Source organism: Drosophila busckii, chromosome 3R (assembly GCF_011750605.1).
Source record: "Drosophila busckii strain San Diego stock center, stock number 13000-0081.31 chromosome 3R, ASM1175060v1, whole genome shotgun sequence".
NCBI classification, from domain to species: Eukaryota; Metazoa; Arthropoda; class Insecta; order Diptera; family Drosophilidae; genus Drosophila; species Drosophila busckii.
The window spans coordinates 18810963-18834470 of NC_046607.1; the positions used below are offsets into that span (position 1 = coordinate 18810963).

The window sequence follows — 23508 nt, forward strand, 5'->3', positions numbered from 1 at the left end:
AGTCATAAATATGTCGTTTCACTGCTGCTACCGACTAGAATATGGCAGCAGAGCTCTTGCGTTGGTGTTTTTGGAGCGCGTGCTTTTGGGTCAGGCTGCTCCTTTTTGAGCGCATTGCCAGTGGCTTTGGCTCGTGATTTGTAATAAAGTCAAGGAGAACGCTGGCAACGCGCTGACCGGTTCTGTATCAATGGCATGCGCGCTGACGTGGGTGTGGACGACGGACCAGCGACTAAACAGCAGCCCAGAATGCAGGCACAGTCCGTCAGTCAGTCCGTCAGGCAATGTCTTTTCTTGGATAGAAACCACAAGCACTGACGGATTGCTTTCTAATAGCTGCAGCCGCTTGGCCTGACCCTTAGTGTTGTTGTTGTTGTTGTTGTTGCTGTGGCGTTGGCGTGACCACAGCCGAGGCCAATAAAGGCCTCGACTAACTGACACGAAAGTCTTAGAGTTTGATTTGCCGCATGAAAACGGTTAAATCGCCGCAGGCGCGTAACCTGTCTTGAGACCTTTTGCGCAAGTGCAAAAATTGACCAAAAGTAGCAGCAACAACATTTAAGTCTCTCGAGTCGAGTCGAGTCTCGAGTCTCTCTAACGTCGTCTGCAACGTCTTAAGTCAACGTATCTGTGCCGTTTGCCTGCATATGGCCACTTTGCCACTCGCAGCATGCGATCGCCATATTTGGCTACATCAACAGAAATCATGCAATACACACACACACACACACACACACACACACACACACATCGTCATAGTTATATATAGGTAATATAAACTGCATTTAGTTTTTGCTTGGCCATTTTGGCTATTGCATGCCACTTGACTTGCCGCTTTACTCGTATTTGGTTAGACATCGCCCTAGGCCACGGCCTGGCCAAGCGCCCTGCCCCCCACTCTGCTCGTACATAAAGCAAGACCCTTGCTTTTGAGCCGGTTTCTATTGCCAGCCAGCCAGCTTGCATATAAATCCTCAAGAATGTTGCTGCTGTTGCTGTTGTTGGTAATTTCAACTCACATTTGACTTTTAACTTTGGGCCAACAAAATAAAAAAAAACTAACAGCATATGCAATGTGGCGGCCATTTTAACGCATATCATAGACAATTTTAGCCAATATAGCAGATTAACTGTTGAAAGTCTATGCGTTGCTTAGACATTAAGCAAATTGTAAAAGAAATTATGCGTAGTTAGCTAAGATTGCTAAAAAGATATGAAGAAATTATTTGAGTTGTTCCAAGGAGTTAAAGAAATTAACTACAATTTATTTATAATAACAAAATACAAAAACGATAAGAATAAATTATTTGAGTTGCGGCAAAGAGTTAAAGAAATTAACAAGAATTTATTTTTAATAAAATGATAAGAAGAAATTATTCGAGTTGTGGCAAAGAGTTAATAAAATTGAAGCAGTAAAAAATAATTAATATTTTATATTTTATGCAACTCTGTAGTCTAAAATGAATGACAAAAGTAAATTATATGCATTCAAATATTTTATTTGAAAACTTCTCATTTGTTTTGGAAAAACAAAGCATTATGTAAATAATATCGTAAGTTATGAACAGTTCGATTAGTAAACATTTATTGGCTTTAATTTTAAGAAGTAACTGCAATTTATTTATATTTACAAATTTAAACAGTTTAATAATAAATCATATTTTTTATGCAACTCAATAGTTGAAAATGAATGGCAAAAATTAATCAATTTTATTTAGGAATTTCTTAGTATTTAACAAAGCATTAATTATAGACAGTTACATATGTATGATTAAAAGTTAATAATTTAATGTTTGAATAGTAAACATTTATTGGCTATAATTTTAAAAATTAACTACAATTTATTTTTAATTAACAAACGAACAATAGTCAATCATACTAAATGCTAAAATCAATGCCAAAGCTTAAGTAAATGCAAGCAAATATTTTTCATTAATTTCTTATGCTTGTTAAATAAATAAAAATGATGTGCAGTTAATGCACATTTAATTGGCAAGCTTTAAAAAAATTAAATATAATTTAATTTGAATTAAATTATTAGCAAAACTGCAAAACTAAAGCCTAAATTTATTTCGATTTAATCCACAAATTCTTGCGCCTATTTAGGTTGCATTTCTTAGGCGGTGCAACGAACTAAAACTAAACAAATCAAATTAAGGCCACACTTTAAGAATTAACGTGGCTTGTAAATAATTTTTAACGGTGCTTAAGTAATGCGCGACTTCAAAATCGTTGCAGCGTGCCCGGCAAAAGCAAAATCAACAGCCAACAGCAACAGCAGCAACAAAAAAGAAAAACAGTTGCATTGCATATATGTGCTATATGTCTGTATGTGTGTGTGTGTGTGTGTACAGTAAAGCTTATAAACAAACATAATCGCTGGCGCCACGACGACACGCTTCGCAGGTCAAAAGCAGTCTCAGTTGCAGTTGCAACAACAATGGCTAAAACCACGGCTGGCCAAAAGCTTGCTTTAAAAAATATACAAATACATATACATATACACATATGTATGTATATGTGTGCATATATTTTGTGCAAGAAAAATATTATCAAGCAAATAAATAAATAAAGCTTGCTGCATGCTGCACATGCAACCAAAAAGGAGGCACGCTTAGCTGGTTAGCTGGTTTAGCGGATTCTGTTTATTTTATTTTTATTGTTTAGGGTGAGCTGCATACGTCTGGCAATCCATCAATAAAAATGAGCCCAAGCGCGTGCAAAAGCTAACAAAAGGCACAAGGCGAACTAAGCCTGTGTGGCAAGTTGCAGGTGGCAAGCAATAAATACTCTCTCTCGCTCGCTCTCTCTCGCTCTCACTTTGGCTGTTACAACTCGCGTCTGGCCTTACATGTGTAGCAGCCTCAGTGTAACTTTATGTGCGGCTTGTGGTTTGTTTTTTTTTTTCTCAACAACTTGAGCTTGGCTGCACTTGACTGCGCCTTGAAGTAACTTGGCGTTCATTATGATGATTATGGCTGCATTGGCAGACGTTCGTACCTTTTGTATCTCTGCTGCTGCTGCTGCTAATGTGGCGCACTCATTCAATCAGCAAATGCAGCTAAGCTGAGCCATGTGCCACCAGCTACAGCCCCCAGCCTCAGCCTCAGCCTCTTCCTCTCAGCTGCCGCTTCACCTGCTTGGCAGCAATCAACGTTGCCCTTCACTCTGGCGCTCTTGCTGTCCTCTCCGTAGCCAATCTATCAACACTTCATAGCTACACTGCAAGAAATGACTCAAGTATTATAAGCAGGCAGCTTAAAGATTATTTAAATATTAATTTATTAATTTACAAGCTTAATTATTATAAAAACTAATATAATAACTAAGGATTAAATGAAATCATTATAATTTAAACTTAAAATATAAAATCTAAGCATAATTTTTTATTTTATCATACAAATTATTTGATAAAAATAAAAAATTAAAACGATTAATATTGACTTGAATTAAATCGATTATATTGAATATAAAAATAAAACTATAAATAATAAATATTTTTAATTGTTGAAATTTATTTAAATGATACAAATTGAAAATTAAATCGATTAAAATTTCATACAAAAATTAAACTATAAATTAATTTAAATGCTATAAATTGAATATTAAAATTGCGTACAAAAATTAAACTATAACTAATTATTGAAATTAATTAAAATTTAAAATTTAATCGATTAAAATTGCATATAAAAATTAAACTATAAATAATAAATATTTTTAAGTATTGAAATTAAATGATACAAAAATTAAACCATAACCAGCTTCGACTTATGTTTTAATTAGTATATTAAAACTATTAAATTCAACTTATACTAAAAATCTTAAATAATAATTATAGCAAGCTTTGAACTTTAAGCTAAAGTCACACTATCTGCCCCCATTTCGCTCAGTGCACTTGTTTGCCACACTCATTGCAGCCACTTAACGGTTTTTCAGTATGCAACACACACTCGGCCAGCAGTAAGCGGCTGCGGCGGCAACACACAGTTAATTCCCAAATAATTGGCTAAGCGTTGCAGCTTTGTGGCGCGTCTGCTTGCCACTAATACTCCCAATGGCTGTGGATGCAACACACACACACAGCCCGAAGTGTGCTTTGGTTTTGGCTGCTGCCATTGTCTGTGTCTGCAATTGTTGCTGTTTATTTTGGGTATGGGGCAAGTTCATTTAGACGTTCATTAAGCGCTTGTCGTCACGTGCAAATCAATGAGTCAATTAAAGCCAAAAAGAAGAAGAAGAAGAAGCTGCAAGTAAAACAGAGCAAACAATTAAGCTGCAGCTCAATGAATTTATGATTGTTGCTGTCGTTATGGGCACGTGCCACAAGCAGCGAAAGATGCAAGCAAAGCAAACGCAGTAACGAACAGCAGTTGCCCTTTAAGCAAGTGTATGCAACAAGTTGCAGCTACTGCCTGTCAAAAGTGCAGCAGCGCATGTTTGCGCATCCTTGCCCAAGAGCGTGCCACAAGTGCCACAAGCTGCAGCCTCTTTTTTTCTGCTGTTGTCTGCTTGACGTTGTCTGTCAATGCAGACAGATTACCCGGCAAAGCGGCTCACGACTGAAGGTCGCAGCAGCAGCGACTGTAGCCGTTGCCATCATTATGAACATCATCAAACTGACTCACGTTTCGCTCATTTAGCTGCTTGGGGTCTCTCTCCCCTGACTCCCTTTCACCTCAGCCAAATGCCAGTCAGTCAGTCAGTCAATCACTCAAGACGTCATGCGCCTTCAAACCAGCAGCAGCAGCAGCAGCAGCTTTTTACTCTTTGCAAGGGGTCAAGGTAAAAGTCAATTCTTAATGATTACGTATACGCCCCATGGCGCTTTACACACACACACACAGCTGCAATTGCTGCGGTGCAGCTCATTAAATCAGCAGCACACACAGCTGCCTATAAACATATAAACAAACAGGACTATTGTGCATTAAATATAGGCAATAATTTTTAAAAATTTAATAACTTAAATGAGAGTTTAATTTGCGAAATACAAATGCAAACTCAGCTTAGAGTTTTATAATAATTTTTAAGACATTTATTGAGAGTTTTTTGATCAACGTATTTATTTTTCAAATTTAATAGCATTAGTTGCAATTTAAATTTAGTACTACAAATGCAAACTTAACTTAGAGTTTTATATTTATATTAAAGCATTCAGTAAGAATATTTTGATCTACTCTTTTGCACTTTAATTGTTGCTCCCAGGACTATTGTGTATTAAACATATGCATTTATTTTTTTAAAATTTAATAACAGTGAATTTTAATTAGCTAAAGCTAAAGTAAGTCAACTTAGAGTTTTATATTAAAATTTAAGCGTAGATTGAACATTTTTTGTCTAACTACTGCAACTTTTATGCACTTTAATTGTTACTTGGAATTTTTAAAGCAAAGCGCATACAAACATCGAAAATTTAATAACATTAGTAGAAATTTCAATTCATAAATGCAAATCCAAGCTCGTCTCAGAGTTTTATATTAAATATTTAGGCAGTAAGTTAGTATTTATTTAATAAACTTACGCACTTTAATTTGTTACTTAGCTATTCTAATGCCAAAGCGTAGAAAAAACATCGAAAATTTAATAACATAAGTGGGAATTTAAATTCAGATAAGCATTTCAATTAATTTCAAATATTTATCTTAAATGTTTATGAATTTAAGAATTTAAATGCAGCAAAGCAAATGCAAATTCTCTTCAAAGTTTTATCTTAAATATTTAAGCAAAGTAAACATTTTTTGATTAACTGCTGCAACTTTGATGCACTTTAAATGTAGCTCAGCTTTGCTAACGCCAAAGTAAACACAAAACATCGATAAGTCGTTGATATGTATGACATTCTTTTTTTTTTCTCGCTGTTGCTGTTGATGGGCGCAGTTTCAATTTCACAGTTCAGCGCTTTACGCGGCTTAGACGCACCCCCGTGTATGTGGCGCATATGTCTAGCTAACTGTAACATGCGAACTATAACTGAAGACTTGAACATTTGCATATATAGGGGGGGATACACTTTCATATTTTGCATACGCACAGGTAGCAAAAAAAAAAAGTTAACAATGCCATAACAATTTTTGTGTTAACAACTAACTTTCAGCCTTGGCTTTAAAACGGAAGTTGCCAGTCTAAGCATAAAACTTAAGGCTCAACACGCATTTCCGTTGGAAAATTTATGCATTGCGCTTTATATTTTTTATTATTTATTGGCATATTTTTTGCGCGCTGCGCTATTTAAATCAATTACAGCATTTTTATTTAATGACTTGTCTGCCCATTTGTATCAAGTGAAGCTTTTTTCATAACCGCAATTGCAGCCATTGCACTTCAGTTTAAAGTCGATATTTATGCGCTGTCACTTGACCGGCTCAGCAATGGAAACTGTTTGCCTGTCCTTTCATTTCGGGGTTACAGCGATTTTACACACCCAACCAACCACCCACTATCCCCCCCCAAACTCACACATCTTAACTTACGCATAATTTTCGCTGGTATTGCCATTGTTTTTTAATTATTTGCCCAACTTTTGTGTGGAGTTGTAAAAGAATCCGCCAATGCATTCGGCGCTGCTGCTGCTGCTGAGACTGTTAATGAGCCAACATTGTTGTGTTAATTTGCTCGTCAGTGCCACAAAAGTGGGCGTTGAGTGGGGGGTTTGAGACTGGGTGGGCGTGGCAGCTGTGGCTCCTTTTGCGGCAGTTATTAAATTGACATTCGCGCTCGCCTGATGACGCGTTGATTGCAATTCCCCGCAGAAGGACATGTAATTTTTATGCTCGACATTTGTTTTTTTTGTTGCATTGTGGTTGTTTTTTTTTTGTGTCAGTGTTTTATTGCCGAAATTCAATTTGTCATTTAATTGATTTTAATGTGCACACTGCGCAGAGAACAAACGACAATGCCCCAGACCGAGTGCCGAACCGCACTTTGCCCATTGGAGGGAAACCAAAATGCAAATTCCTTTAGCTGTCAAATTTTCGCACAAAAAAACGCAATACGCGTTGCGCTTAATATTTTATGCATATTTTGTGGGCATTAAAAATTAAATTAAACAAGCAAATGCATTTTTTGTGCTGAACTTGTGCTGTAATTTTATTTTATATGCTGTATTATTTATTGCTTTTTTTTCTACCAAAGCCTATGGCTCCGGGGAGTTGTTTTGGTTGGTATGGGGGGGCGGCCTTTAAAATATGCAATGCTAGTAAAAACAAAAAACGTATACTTACATATATACACAAATGTTGTAAAAACAGTTTTCATAGACTCAACAATTGCTGCTGCTGCTGCTGCTGCTGTCCCAAATGCATCACTCACAACAGTTAAATATATACAAATGCATATGAATGTTATATAGGGTTCTTGTATATTTTTTTTAGCAAAATATAATATGCAAATCATATCAAAACAGTATTTTTTTCCTTAGCGAAATTCAAAGTCGTAAATAAATATAAAAGAGTTTTTTTGTAAGATTTGTAACTGCGTTACGCAAAAGGCTTAATGTGCATATTTCAATGAAAATAAAGCGGCAATTGTAAACAGAATTGTTCTAAACAGAGCTGAAACGTTCTTTATATCGATACTATCGATAACGTGCAATTTTTAAATATAATTTAAAATATAGTATATGCAATTTATATAAACTTTTAGTGTATTTACTATTTACCAAGCTCATATTATGTTTTTATCGATACTATCGATAACAGTCTATATATGAATATAAAGCTTTTTGAACTATAAAGATAAATCTATGCAAAATTTATATAAACTTGTAGTGCATTTACTGTTTACTCAGCCCAAACGTTGTTTTTATCGATACTATCGATAACAGTATATATATATGAATATAAAGCTTATTGAGCTATAAAGCTACTCAAACTTTAATATACACAAAATTTATATAAACTTGTTTATCAAACTCAAATTATGTTTTAACGATACTATCGATAACACTCAGTATAAAGCTTATTAAGCTATACAGCTATACAAAATTAAATCTGTGCAAAATTTATATAAAATTGCAGCGTATTTACTGTTTACCCAAACGCTAGTTGAAACCTTTCGGTTTGCCCTCAAGGCAGCCAAAAACTGTAGCTACTAACTGTGGCCTAAAGCCCACTGCCACTAAATTAAATATTTATTATCAAATTGCATTGTATTTTCATATGTATGTGTGTGTGTGTGTGCTAGCGTGATTGTTACAATGGACAAATTAAACAGTGGTCCAACTATGTTTGTAAATAAATAAAATACACTTGTAGTTAATTACAAATTGCTCTCGAATGCCGCCGCCGTTTGGGTTTTGGCTTATTAGCGCTGCTGTCCGTTATTTTAGATATTTGTATATCGGTTTGTGTTCACAGGCTTTGCTGATTGTTTGGCCAACACAAATTGTTTAGGCAAATAGGCGTGTAAATGAACTATAAGCCATTCATTCAGAGTCACACACGCAGCCATAAAATGCCAGCTGCAAATATAAGACAGCATTACGAAAATAATGAATATAAAAAAAATATTGAGTGCATTGGCTCAATTAAAGCAAATTGCTGATTTTGGAAAAATAACTTAAGCGATTAAATTTTATTGCTGGCGATTATGTTTTTATTTTTTTGCATGCGCATTTTTTTACACACACAACACATTTATCTTTTAGCCAGAGCTGCTACGTGCAACAACTTTGTCGCATAACGGTATCTATGTGGTGCATGCATTTTTTAGCGCACTGTACTAGAAGCTACCCATTAACAGCTGATATAGTTTTATGCCCGCTGCTGTTGTCACTGAGCCCAACAATGAGGTCGATCGCCCGCACGCCATTTACGTCGAACGTGAACTTTGCAGCTTGGAACGCTTATCCAAAAGCTATACGGCCGTATAAGATACGTAACCATATCCATTGCCAGTTTCTCACGCTTTATTTACAACAGGTAAAATACAATAAATGCCAACAAGATTTTGCCATTTTTGGCGCCAGAAGGTTTTTAGTATTTGTCTAGTTTTGTTTTTGTTCTGCCTGCGATTTCAATTGTTGCTGTTGTTGGCTTAAATGACAAGCGAGCCGCTGTGCCTTTTGTTTTTGGCACGACACATGCGCCACACGTTTTGGGCGAGTGTGTCAAGGTGACAACGACGACGACGACGCCGCTAAGTACAAGTCGAGTCCCCACTGCTCTATTGCCTTGTAAGGCAATTTATTTGCAATTTTTCATAATTTGGCTAGCTTCAAACAACTTTTAATTAATGCGCATTGTGTATTGCGTGCAAGCCTTAAAAGTTCTAATGCTTGTTAATTTGAATCGGTTCCACAAACCGGTTCACAGCTTTATTTTGCCTTTGTCCTAATTTCTTGCATTCCCTTGCTCACAAAACGCAAGCGCAAAAGGTAAACGCAAACAGCAGGAATTGAAATTTGTTAGCGCTTAAGAGCGAGCGATCGTGCGTGCTCGCTCTCGCTCTCTCTCTCTCTTAAGCTTTTGTCTCTTTAGCTCAGTGGCGACGCAAATACCGTTCTTTTTCATTTCGTTGTATTTTTTCGCTATATTTCGCATAACTTTTTGGTTTATGTGTGTGTGCGTGCGCGTGAGTTTTTACTTAATAATTTGTTGTTGGCCGCTGCTGCTGCTGCTGCTGCTGTCAGCGCGGCGCGACGCGCTTGGCTGTTGTCTCTGGGGCACTGCGACCGCGCTGCTTGATTATGTGAGCGCGCGACGCCGCAGTCAACATTATTGCGTGCTGTTCAGTTCTTTTCTAAGCGGCATGCGGTGTAATTCTTCTTCTAATCGCTCTGAATATTTGCACTTAATACGCGCTCGCATTGCTGTTAATAATAATAATAATAATTATAGTGTAAGTGTGTGATGAAAGTGAAGTTATTTGTTTGTGTGTGTGTGTGTGTGTAATTGATAAAGCAAAAGTTGTCGCCTTGTAATTTTGCTGCAGGCCAAACTAAAAACAATGCGATAAAGTTGCGTATTTTTAGCGTCGTTCTAATCACTCGTGATTGATAATCGTGTTGTCAATCAGTATATTTGTATTTGTGTATAGCCGACGACAAGTGAAACCATTTAGCGTGCCCTTTTTACAGTTAAAAAGCCTGCACACGAATTTGTTGATAAGACAAAAGTTGGAGTTTGATTTGTTGTTGTTAGCTGGGGGAGAGTCGAAAGTGCAGTAAATTATAGCAATGCAAAATTATTAGTAAAAATTATGCGCAGATCAAAAGCGCCTCCATGCTGATATATAAAACAATATAAACTATGTTCGCACATACCAATGTATATATGTATGTATGTGTGTTTGTATATATATGCAACTGCTTGTGATCAAGGCAGCAGCCGCCGGCAGAGGCCGTTAAAATGGCAGCGGCGAGCCCCGAGCCCTACACGCGCATGTAAAGTTACCCGAGCACACACACACACAAACACACACACACATAGACAGCAAGCCAAAAAGCCGAATGTGCCAAAAATAAAGCAACAACAACAACAAGTATCAAAAACTGAATACGACGCCAGCGTCGACTGCGACGCAACTAACGCCAATTAAAACTGGCAGCAACAACAAATTTAGCGCTTATGGGTCGTAAAGTTGACCTTCAAAATACACACACATGCACACACACAACAAAAATTGGCCAAAAAATTGCAGGTTTCTTTTTTTTTTTTTGGCTACGCTGCGCCCAGTATAAGTTTTAAAAAAAAAACCGTCGCTGATGACGCTATACACATGTGCACACACATACATGCACACGCATACATAAGTATGTTTGTATGTATGTGCAAAAGTTTTGTTGTTGTTTCATAAAGCAGCGGCGAAAAATCTAATTTCGTGATCTTCACTAAAAGGCGGGGGCGAGAGGAAGCTTGCAATATGTTGGTTGTTGTTATAAATTCGCAACACGAAGAGCGCCGCAGCAGAGAGAGAGCGAGAGCACGCGAGCGCGCTTTGCGCTCTTAGCTTAGCATTGCTCTTTTAAGTTTTGCAAGCGCTGCTCTTACAGCGAAATGAATTTGTTTGCCAAAATTGTATACTCTTGCATGCAGGCAGAGCATATTAGTTGTTTAGTTAACTGAAAAATGTTATTAATAATACATATGTATGTATATGTGTGTATATGTAGCACTAAGCTAAGTAAGAGCGCGCACAAATATTTTGCAAATTTCAAGCCACGCTGAGTATTTGTTAGTCGTTAACAACTGACGTGTTATTGCTTGCTCGCTCTCTCGCTCATTCAGTCGCGCTCTCGCTCTTTGGCGCTCTAACTTGTGTTTGTATGTGCGAAGCGATCGGTATCAAGGTTTTTGGCAATTTGGTTGGTAGGTCGCGCTGACGCTGACGCTAGCGTCGCTGCCTGTTGCGCCTTTTTCTAGCTTACACATATACACATGCGCGCATATATATATGTAAGTGTGTGTATGTTTGTATGTTTTATTTTTCATTTTTGCAAATTGGCGATGCGGAGAGCAGATCAACATATAGTAGACGCTTGTGTGCTTTGTTCGCGTGCGCGTTTAGCTTTTGTATTTGTGTGTGTGTGTAGCGTCGACTTCGACGGTAACGCTAGCGGCAACGCCAACGCAACTGCGGCTGCCACTGCGCGACACTCTTAACCTATTTTCTCGCGAACCGAACATTAGTTACAATTTTGTTGTGATGTTGCGTGGCAGATACGCGTCGGACACGGACGCTGCTTGCGCGGATTCTAAGCCCACACACTTACACTAGCACACACAAATACACACGCACGCACACACATACATATACACTTACAGCAATACACCAATGCAGCAGTTGCGGTGATAAATCGAATAAAATCTAATACAACAATAAAAAACAAAGTTAAAGAATTTTGCGTATGCGCAAAAAAAGTGAAAAATTAAACCATACATGTGAATTTAAAAATTAAACAAGTGCCTTTAAATATATATTTAATAATTTTACAGTGTAAATTAGTTAGCAAATCTATGAAAATGTGCTGCATGTAAAATAATTAAAAAAAAAACCAAGTGAAGAAACAAACAAAAAATTAAAGCAAGTGCTGCGCAAAAATTATTTGGCCAACAATTCGGATGTATTGAAATCCCTAAAATTAAACTGAGAACGCATCAAATTGGATTACACAAAGTTTTGGCTGCTGCATTCGCTCTGTGAAAGGTTAGTACGCGCGCATTAAGTATACGCCAAGTCAGCCAAGCTGTTGTTGTCACAAGGCAAACGGAACAACGAGTGCCTAAACTGTCTCAACCGAATGAATGACTGACTGACTGACTGAATGAGTGGATGATAAATGCTTGTGGCCCCCAAACTGTTGACTTGACTGCCAAACGAAAGCAAAAGTGCTTCAAGTAAAATACGAAACTAAGTAATATATGCACTTAGTGCTAGTGCTTACAGTATGACAACTGTTGCTGATAAGGTTTATATATTTTCGCTGCTGCTGCTAGGGAACTTTGCGCTGCTTGTTGTTGAACCACAGGAATTTGGGTTAATTGCATGGCAAGTAAAGAAAATAGTTAGTGAAAGTGCAAAGGCAAAAGTTTGATTAGATCAAATTGTTTAATTAGTTTTATAGGCAAATAATACATATAAATAATATAAACTTAAGCAACTTTTCGCGCATTAAATAACGAAATAAAAAAAATTAATATTCAAAATAGTTAGACAAAAAATAAAATAGGCAAGAGAACAAGACATGGCAAAAAGTTTGATCAAATTGTTTAAAAAGTTTTAAAGGCAAATTTTTGCATATAAACTATTCAAATTTTTCTTGCAGTAAATAATTAAATAAAAAAATAAATATCTGCAGCTTTGTATTGAAAATAGGGAAGAGAGATAAAAATTGGCAAAAGTTTTAATAGATCAAATTGTTTAATTAGTTTTGAATAAAGCATAGAGAATATAAATATAAATATAAGCATAGAGAATATAAATAAAATATAAAGAATGTAAATTATACAAATTTAAGCAACTTTTATTGCATTAAATAATTAAATAAAAAATTAAATAGCTGCAGCTTTGTATTAAAAATAGTTAAAATAGCCAATGAGATAAAGAAATGACAAAAGTTTGATCATATGTAATGCTAAATTGTTTAATTAGTTGTGTCGACAAGCTTTGCATATAAATTATATAAATTTAAGCAACTTTTATTGCATTAAATAAATAAATAAATAGCTCACCGCCTTGTATTGAAAAAAAGGTTCTATTAGTTTGCCCTCAATAGTAGACAAACCAATTTAGGATATCATCAAGTCATGCGTAAAAGTTATAAATACACGATCACACACACACACACACACAGACAAATGCTTACTAATACATGCGCAGGTGCGTAATACAAATACCTAAAAAAAAACATGCGAAAATTATCTATAAATTTAAATTTTTACAATCTGTGTGCGATTATACAAAAAGCAGCAGCAGCCCAAAAAAAAAAAAAAAAAATTAAATTCGAAATAATGTTATGAGCTGACGTCAAACAGTAAACGCTGGCAGCGCAGCCGGCAGCGCAGCAATTTATTTTACACAATTAAGGGTGTGTGTGCGCGCAAGAGCGTGAGAGAGGGTGAGAGCGAGATAGATAGACAAAAATGTTTGCTTGTATTTGTGTAAGACATGAGCGATCAACATTACTGTGCGCCAATTTAGATTAAAGCAGCCACGCCTTGCAAACTGTCAAAATAAAACACAACAAAAAATATCAAGTATACGTACAAAAATAGTATTTTTAATAAAATAGATAGCGACAGTTTTAAAATAATAAAAGTTAGAAGCAAGCACAGTGGCCAGGCTTTGTTGTTAAAACGCTTTGTGCATTGTCTGTTTATCTATGAATATTTATGCAATATTTTTATTATTATTTAGCGATTTGTTGAGCAGCACTCGCAGCCAACTGTGCAAATATTTAGAAGCGCTCAATTGCGCTCTCTCGGACGCAGGCAGAGCCCTGAGCAGCGCTGCTTATGTAGATCAGTCAGGCAGAGCGCGAACTGCTCCCTTGCCGCCTTCCCAAAATGTATGTCAGTGCCCAAGCAGCCACCCACCAAACTCACACACACGCACACACACACACGCACACCTTGTTCACTTTGCTTACGTATGTAGTACAAGCTACATAGATACATTTGTATCTTTTGCACGTTTGTGTGTGCCCATTACGGCTCATTTCGCTCAGTTGTCTGATTTGGTACCCTTAGCTAACTCTCGCTGCCCTGGCCGTCCCTCCATCTGTCTATCGCATAGTTTATTTTGGTTTATTTAAGGATTGGTTATAAATAAGATTTTTGCTCAGCGTGGCCGCAACAAATGCGCACAGGCCATAGGTTTAATAATTTTCTGGGGCGCAAAGTATTTGCAAACAAACAAAATACTATTAATATAGTATATACTTAAAAAAAGAAATTCTTGTACCTGCGCTGCGTTTTATCAGCAAAAAATAAAAAACACTGCACAACATTTGTTTGTTATTCTTTTTGCTTTCAATGATTAGCGCTTATCAATGGCCAAAAATTGAATTTACGTCAACTCGTGACGTTCAATTCATAAAGTGCTTTAGCTTCTAGATATGAATCGTGTATGCGCCGCATAATAAATACTCAAGTGTACTACTGTGTAGCATGAAAAGCTAAAGTTATAGCTGAAATTAGCTAATTCAAGCATAAAAAGCTAGTTATAGCTATTTAGCGCTAAAAACTAACTTGGAATGCAGCTAAATTGAAAAATTTGTAGCTGAGGCAGTGAATTGGCAATAATATAATTAATTTATGTTTAAAAAAATTTAGATTTGATAATAAAAGCTTTCATTGCTTTTTTTTATAACTTAGTACAATTTTGTAGTTAAAGCTATAGCTATTTCGCGCTAAAAACTAACTAGTTTTAGCTAAGCATGCAGCTAAATTGTAAAATTTTTAGCTGGTGCAGTGAGTTAGCAATAAATTAATTTATTTTGTGTTTAAAAAATTTAAATTTGAGCATTAAAGCTTTCATTGCTCTTTTGTATAATTTAGTAACATTTTAGTTGCATTTATTTATTAATTAATAATTAATTCTATTAAGCAAAAACAAAAATTTGATATGAATTACATATTTTCAATAATTGAATTGATTTAATTATTAACTTCAATAGCCCTCTGAGAAAAGGCAAAAGACAAAGGCATTGCAAGCTAATAACTTAGCTTTTTTAAAGCTGAAATTAGCTATTTTTTAAACAGCATTAAGCTAAATTATGTAATGCAACACATATAAATAATTTTATTACTTGCAATGGCATAGACTTGTTGCTCGTTGCTTTTTAGCTAAATTATTTTTATTAAAATTTGTAACAAAAAAAAACATTTGTTAGCTTTTTGAAAATTTGAGTTCCAGTAAACTATTATTGAATCTAAGCGCTTCAAGCTTAAGCAGCTAACTGCGAATTTTCTAACAATTTGTTAAGATTGTGCGCATTTCCTGACAGCCACGATCTGCATTTAGGGCTTATACATATGTTGGCGTTACACACTGTGTGGCTGCCGCATTTAGCGCCCACACATGGCTGTGGCAACAACAACAACGAGCAACATCAAAATGTGCGCGATTTGTCAGCAGTGCTTATAATTTTGCTTGTTGGTTCTTTTGAAGAAATACTTGCTTTCGGCTTTCGGGTTTAAGTGGACTCATACACACAAATACACACACATACTTTACGCGTTGATTGTTTACTTTGTTCACTTTGTTTGCCATCCAAGTTGTTGTTGCTGTTGTTGTTGTCTTGTAGACAATTTCTAAGTGTGTGCGAAAATTTAGGTCAGCTCTTCTACTGACGACGACGACGACGCTGCTGCTGTCGCTTGTCAGGCCACAAAGTGTCATTGTAATTGCAAATATCGCAGTCAGTGTGTGAGTCCGTTAGGCAAGCAGCAAAATCACTCATACGCCATGTTGTGTATGCGTAAACTGCCCACGCGCAAACAAAATTCATACGCAAATTGTCATCGTTTTTGCATTTGGAAGCAACGAAACGCGCATCAGTTTTGGCTGCTGCAGCTTGTTGTAAATGAAAATTAGCACACTTAATTGCCACACAAATGTGTGTGTGTGTGTGTGCAACAAGAACGGCCAACACACGTAATAGAGCTGAAACAACAACAAGCAGACGGACAGACAGTCAAGACAGTGAGGCAGGCAAGCAAGCAAAGCAACAAGGCGCTTGACGTAATTGCCCAGACAGCTTCTTGCCATGCATTTAGCGCATTTCTTTTTTGACAAGCGATCCCCAGCGTAAGCGTAAACTACAATAAATACTTAAATAAGCAGCAGCTACAGTGCAGCTGCAGTATAAAGTACAGCGCGCTAACTAAAGTGAGAAGTAAATCTAAAGCAAACTTTCATTAGAGCAGCAAGTTGGAGCAAATTGCAATAAAATCTAAAAATAAATGCAATGAGTTTAGCAATCAAATTAATTATATTTAAAGCTAAATCTCAAATTAAATTCTCAGCATTTATAATTTGTTAAGGCCTAAATCCAAAATTTAAATGCAGCAATCTAAATATAAATTTATAAATTTAAATAAAATATATTTAAAGCTAAATCTAAGCACAAAACAATACTCACTCTATATAATATAAAATTTTCTAAAGTTTTAGTTAAATAAAAAATTAAAAGCAATTAGTTTAGCAATTGGAATTGTTGAAATCAAATTAATCAGCAAAATATATTTAAAGTTAAATATAAAAACAAATACTCAATACTCAGAATATTTAATATAAATTTATCGAGAGTTTTAGATAAATTAGATAAGCAGTTATGATGGAATCAAATTGATAATTAGAATCTTTTAATTTGCCAATTAATTTGATAATAATAAGTGTACAAAAAATTCAACTAGATGTTGAATTTAAGTAAAATTTCAGCATATATTAATTTTTATATAAAATTCTTAGCTAGCAGTTCCAACATTTGAAATTCAGCGCTGTCAGTATATTTGTTAATGATAAGTGTAAAAATAAATTCAACTAGATGTTGAATTCAACTAAAATTCTTAGCTAGCAGTTAATGCTCAAAACATTTGAAATTCAGCGCTGCTGCTTGACTGTACTCAAAATTTTGCTGTATATAAATAAACTGCAATTGCAAATATTTATAAATTAAACGTATATATATTTATGGCGCGAACATAAGGGATATATAAGCATTAATTTATGTTGCTGACGTATGCGCAATGTAAGCTGTAAATATTACGCATACGCAATGTACACATTTTGCAAATAGTTTGCTGCTAAAAAATGCTTAAACTTACTAGCGAACTAATTAATGCTAATTCAGTGGCAGTTGCCAAAGCAATTAACACCAAAAGCAGCAGAAGAAGTAGAACTTGAAGCTTGAAGAGAGCAGAGGCAACTTTTTGTAGTAAACAATCATTCAATAGTTTCGTAGCAGCCTACGGCGATTTCTTACGCGAGCGTTGCCATTGAGCGAGTTGCTGCTGGTTCAAGTGTTAAGCAAACCACAAAAGCCGCAGAACAAGAGCGACAGCTTGGGCAACCCACGAGGCTAACGAACATAACTGTAATTATTACAAGCGAGTCAGTGAGTCACTTGATATTGGCGGCTTACCAATGCGGCCAATGAGAGGCGCTCATTCATTAAGGGTACAACATGATGATGATGACATCATCCAGCAATATATTTTGGGCTCCTGCTCTGCTCTGCTCTGCTATGTTGTCGCTCGCTTCGCCCATTTGCTGTTTCAACTAATTTCCGTTGGCGTGTAAGCAACACAATTTCGCACTCTCTGTGGCTCTGGCTGGCAGTTTAATTCATTTATATGTATGTTGTAGTTGGCCTGACTCTGACGCCCACACTTGCGCCCATTTCGCCACTTTCACCGTTTAGGCGCTGTAAACATTTCGCATGTGTGTGGGCGGGCGTTTCTATTCCTGGCGCGGGCACACGATTCTTTATCTGACAAATGCACTCGTATCTTTTACACCACCAAGGGGGTGGGTGGGGCTGGGGGTTGAGGCCGAGTTGAGTGCATTGTGATGCAAATTATGAGCGACAAGTTAAATTGTCAGTGCGCTGCGGCTTTGTGTGCCTAAACTAAATAGAAAAATAAATATCGCCATGTGTAAGACATAAATTTATAAAAAAAAATAAAGCAAAGAATTTTTACATTGAGTATTAAATGATATTCAAGCTTAACATTTAATGAATTTCACCCAGAAGCTTCAAAACTCTTTTAACAAACTAATTTCGACGCTTAAAATCAACGCATAAATTTTAATATTTTACGTAGAATTCTTAGATTGAGTTTTAATTGTTGTTAAAGCTATAAATTTATTAAATTTCACACACATGCTCTACTAATTTCTTCATAAATTCAACGAATAAATTTTACTATTTTACAAAGAATTTTAAGTTTGATTTTTAATTGTTGTTAAAGCTAAATTTAATAAATTTCCAGCCACAAGCTTCACGCAACAAACTCAAAGGCAAACAAACTGCACTAATTTCTTTTAACTTTAGTTAAACTCATAAATTCAACAAGTATATTTTACTATTTTACAAGGAATTCTAAGTTTCAGTTTTAATTGATCTTAAAGCTAAAAATTTAATAAATAACAAATTTATTTATTTATTTTAATATTTTAAAAAGAATTCTAAGATTGAGTTAATTGATGTTAAAGGCAAACAATTCTCTACAAATTTCTTCAACCTTTGCTTGGACTCAACCAAACAACAAGTATATTTTACTATTTTAAAAAGAATTCTTAGCTTTTGTATTTATTGAGAATTTAAGCTATTAAATTTAATGAATTTGAAGCCACAATTTATACCAAAGCTTTGACTTTTAGTTTAAACTTTGCATCATATTTTATTTAATCTACGATCAAGCTCAAAGCTTCATAAGCTTATCAAATATATTTGACTACTACAATTATTTAAAGTATAAGGTATTTAATTTGCATTTTAGCTTAGGCTTTAGTTTAATAAAAATAAATCAAAGCTTCTGCTCTTTTGGTTTACTCTTAAGTTTAATCAAGTCGTCTTAATATTTATTTTACTATTGCATTTATTTAAATAATAATAGTTTTTAAATGCATTTTAGTAAGGCTTTAGTTTAATAAAAATTTAATGCATTTCTTATTATCAATTATGTCATAGCTTCTGCTCTTTTTGTTTACTCTTAAGCTTAATCAATTTACCAACAATGCTCAAAGTTGTCTTAATATTTATTTTACTACTGCAATTATTTAAATAATTATATAATTACTTAAAGACACGCCCGCTATCTTTCTCACTTTATGCGCTTTGCTATGTTTGCTTTGCTTTTTGCGTTGGCTTCACCTAGTAACCTCCTACGGCTTTGTGGCCTTGCTGAAAGGCCTGGCCAAACCCAGAGCCAGACCAATGGGCCACGTGAACTCTTTTTGTTATTTTAACTGCTTAATCAATCATGGCTTTAACTTCAAGTATCTGTATATAGCTATAGCCTATGTGTATTTGTAACTGAAACGCTGACCTTCATCTTTTACAAGTTGCTGCTGCTGCTGTTCGAGCCAAACCTATTCGCTATTTAGTTTATTCAAATGTTAGTCGCTCGTTGTTGTTGTTGTTGACTCATTTGCAGCTTTAGTTTTTGTTTTTGAAGCATTTTGCACATTTGACCATTGAGCCAAGGTGAACCTGAAAGCTAATCTTGATCTGGTTTGCCTTCTGCCTTCAATCGCGCGCTTGCAAATATACAAATATTTATATATGTATATTAAATGTATATTTTATCTTAGTTTGCGCATCATTTGGTTTGATTTAATGCCTGCGCTTTTTCAAAAATACGAAGGGCAAACATGTTATAGTTTTATTTTATGATCTATTTAGACAGCGTTAACAATATGAACATGAACACGTTGATTGATTTGAGTTCATGTGGCCATGTGGGCGACTCAATAGACACACTCAGCGTTGTAAGCGGCGACGACGCCGTCAAGCGGTCGTTGAACTGAACGGTAAAATTACAACGCAGACAACAACAACAACCTACGCCAATATGTAAAGTTCTAATGCCAAAGCTAAACAACACAGCAAATTGAGTACGAATAGCAAAAACAACAGCACAACAAATATAAACAAACTACTTTGTATTTATAATTATTATCGCAGCTGTACGCGCCGCTCTCGCGCGCGTTCGTATCTCACAGATACATCAACATGTTGTTGCCGTCAATTTAGAACGTGTAAATTGAATAGCTATTTGGCTATTACAGCAGCAGCAGCAGCGTACGACGCTAGCAGCGCTGCCTGCGTTGCTGTTGCGCACGATAAGGCGCTGCTAATTGTAAGTTGAAGGCCACATAACTGATACGCCGCGTGGGACGCGTGTGCTGTATTTTTATTGTGTGTGTGCGTATGTGCGTGTGTGTGTGATTATCTAAGTACTTAGACTACAAAAAAAACTAGCACGTGACAACAAACTCACTCGATATCATAATTTGCAGCTTGATTTTCTATGCTTTGGCTATGATTTGAGCTCTCAACTGATTACGTTGCAGCTCATCAGCGCTTAATGTTTGCCAAGCACAAACAAACAAACAAACAAATATTAAGCGCCTCAGCACATTTGAGATCAGCAGCATGCGGACGAACGCGTTTTAACATATTGCGCAATTTGCAAATTCATTTGGCGTCTGCCTCAACTAGAATTCTCTTTAGCTCGTTCGCTGCTGTGTGTTCTCAGCTGTATCTGATAAGCTACAACAATTTTACGTAAGCAGCAGCAGCAGCAGCTGAAAGTAAAAGTCGCTTTTTGTATTTGTTGCTAAATTTGCATTCGCAGAAAAAAGCGCAAGTGAAATTACAAAACTGTAAACAATGAACAAAAAAAACTGCAATGAAATTGAAATTGCTGCTGAGTGTGTTAAATTGTTGCTGGCGCCGGCGCTTACAAAATTAACTTTTTTTATGCATTTTAGTTTTATGCCAAATTGGCAGCTCGACAATTTTTTATATATAAATAGTTCTTCAATTTAGTTGTATATGCTATTTGTTTAGCTTAACATACATAAGCTGCTAATTGTTGCTTAATTATTAGCACACGCATGTCTAAAATACATAAACAATATTTTTTTTGGCAGCACACAAGTGTGAAAAAAATGTATTCGATATAAAATATGCCACAATTAATTTTACATTGCGTATAGCTAACAAAATCGTAAGGCGCGTGATCTTGTGTGCTATTAAAATGATAGCGCAAAAATATAAATAAATTCAGTCATGTGTTTAGACTGAAAGTTACGCTGTAAGTAAATTATTAAAATATTTTTGCTTTACTTAATTTATAGCAAAAGCTCTAAACTCATATTCAAGTAGCATTGGGCAGCAAATATTAATTGCAAAAAGTTTACACGCAGCGAAAGCGAAAGTAGCGCTGCCGCTGTCGCTGCCAGCAGCGCGCTAACTGCGTGCTCGTAATAACCGTTGGACACACACACACACATGCGCACGTTGTCGATATACTTGTCGTTGATTGTTTGTGCTATTAAATTTTAGAAGTCTGCCGCAGCAGCAGCAGCAGCAGCAGCGTATAGAGTACAAAACAAAAAAACGACAGCGTTGGCGTTGACGTCGACGTCGGCGCTGCATATAATAAAAAAAAAAGCTGACGACAGCGCTGGGGCCGGCCCAAGCGTAGACACACACATGCACACACATACGCATACGCATACTTGTAGCTGTAATTGTTATGATTGTTATTGTTACTGTTATACACACATGCGCAGGTTCTCGCGATCATACGTCGCTTGCCGCGCTCTCTCCCACGCGCGCGCTCTCTCTTGCGCTCGCTCTCTGACTCCCACGGCCACACTGAGACACATTTGCAAAAAAGTTCTTTGACGTTTTGTTTATTTATGTGTTTTGTTAAGCTGTTCAAGCAAATCAACGTAATGTGTGCGCTCTTGCTCAAAGCTCTCACTCTCTCTATCTCTCTTTTGTGCTCTCGCTCTCTTGTGTATTGTATACAGAGCGGCAGCCGCGCAGCAAATGAAAAGCAAAAGTGTAAGTGGGCTTGCTTATCAAATGTTTTGTTGGGTTTGGTGCACAACATTAGAACTTTGCTCCAAGGCAGTTAAGATTAGCAAAATACCAAGAAATGTTTATATATATTTACACACACACACACACACACAATTGTTATAGCAGCAATTACAGTATATTGTGCATATGTAAGGCTAAAAAACATAAATTAGCATGCAAAGCTTATCTAGGACACTATATATTATGCAATGCATTTAAATCTCTGTGTGTGTGTGTGTGTGTGTGTGTGTGTATTGAACATAAATTACAATCGATGCAGCGCAGATTTACAACTAAATTTACATGAGTGCGCATAGTAATTAACAGTTATAGAGCCCAGCGGCAATTGGCAGTGGACAGTGGCAACAACAAATGGCAATTAACACTCTCGAAATAGAGTAAGAGTGCCAGCAATGGCAGTTGTTATCGCCTAACGGGAAATGCAATTAATAATTTTGGTCTACAGCAAACAAATCGTATCTAGATATTGTAGGGCAATAAACAATTGCCGGGGAGCAGTGACAAATTACCAAAACAAGAGAGTGAGCGAAAAGCAGCGAGAGCGCTTGACTAATATATGAGCGATAACGTTATAGATACAAGCGCTTCCGTTTCCGCAAACACTTCCGAGACGCATACTAATTGCCAATTGGCTTACCTATGCTACAATTGCTGCTCCGGCAATAGAATAATAATTATAAGCCATTAAAAATAGATATACTTAATCAGCAAGACAAACTGAGTCGATATAGCCATGTGCGTATGTATGAGCAATGAAAACTCGGAAACTATAAGAGCTAGAGCAACCAAATTTGGTATATAGCTACTACTATTTATAAACTATATTCTTGTATAAAAAATATTTCTCTGCTCACCCCTGCAAATGTAAAAAGAACGATTTACGCTCTGATTAATTAACGAAAAAATCTGAAATAAATCAGACAAGCATAATTATGGTCTCGCATCGAATAAATAACTTTGCTGCAATAAACTTTTTTGTGTTAACAATTTAGTAATGATTAATTTCCATTTTTGTAGGTACAACACTGAGCAAGGAGCGATGGACCAGCAATTTTGTTTACGCTGGAACAATCATCCCACAAATCTAACCGGCGTGCTCACCTCACTGCTGCAGCGTGAGGCGCTCTGCGATGTCACGCTCGCCTGCGAGGGTGAAACAGTCAAGGTAACAAAGCAAACCCAACTTAAACTTAAGCCTAGCTCAATTAAATTTTATTTATTTATTTGAATAGGCACATCAGACTATACTGTCTGCCTGCAGTCCGTACTTTGAGACGATTTTCCTACAGAATCAGCATCCACATCCCATTATCTATTTGAAGGATGTGCGATATTCAGAGATGCGCTCGCTGCTCGACTTTATGTACAAGGGCGAGGTTAATGTGGGTCAAAGCTCGCTGCCCATGTTTCTCAAAACCGCCGAAAGTCTGCAGGTCTGTTTTAGC

At 36.2% G+C, this 23508-nt stretch overlaps 1 protein-coding gene across 6 annotated transcripts in view; it reads left to right on the forward strand.

The window, feature by feature from the left end:
- LOC108603022 (sex determination protein fruitless) overlaps window positions 1–23508 on the forward strand; it is a 115533-nt gene that overhangs the window by 75210 nt on the left and 16815 nt on the right. For 5 of the 6 annotated variants that reach the window (XM_017991428.1, XM_017991422.1, XM_017991429.1 and 2 more), the window contains 2 exons: window positions 23081–23228; window positions 23296–23496. In XM_017991428.1, the coding sequence (XP_017846917.1) occupies window positions 23081–23228; window positions 23296–23496 (349 nt within the window). Of the gene's footprint in view, window positions 1–11485; window positions 11787–11933; window positions 12145–23080; window positions 23229–23295; window positions 23497–23508 lie in introns of those variants that run through there. The other variant, XM_017991425.1, reaches the window with a different exon arrangement.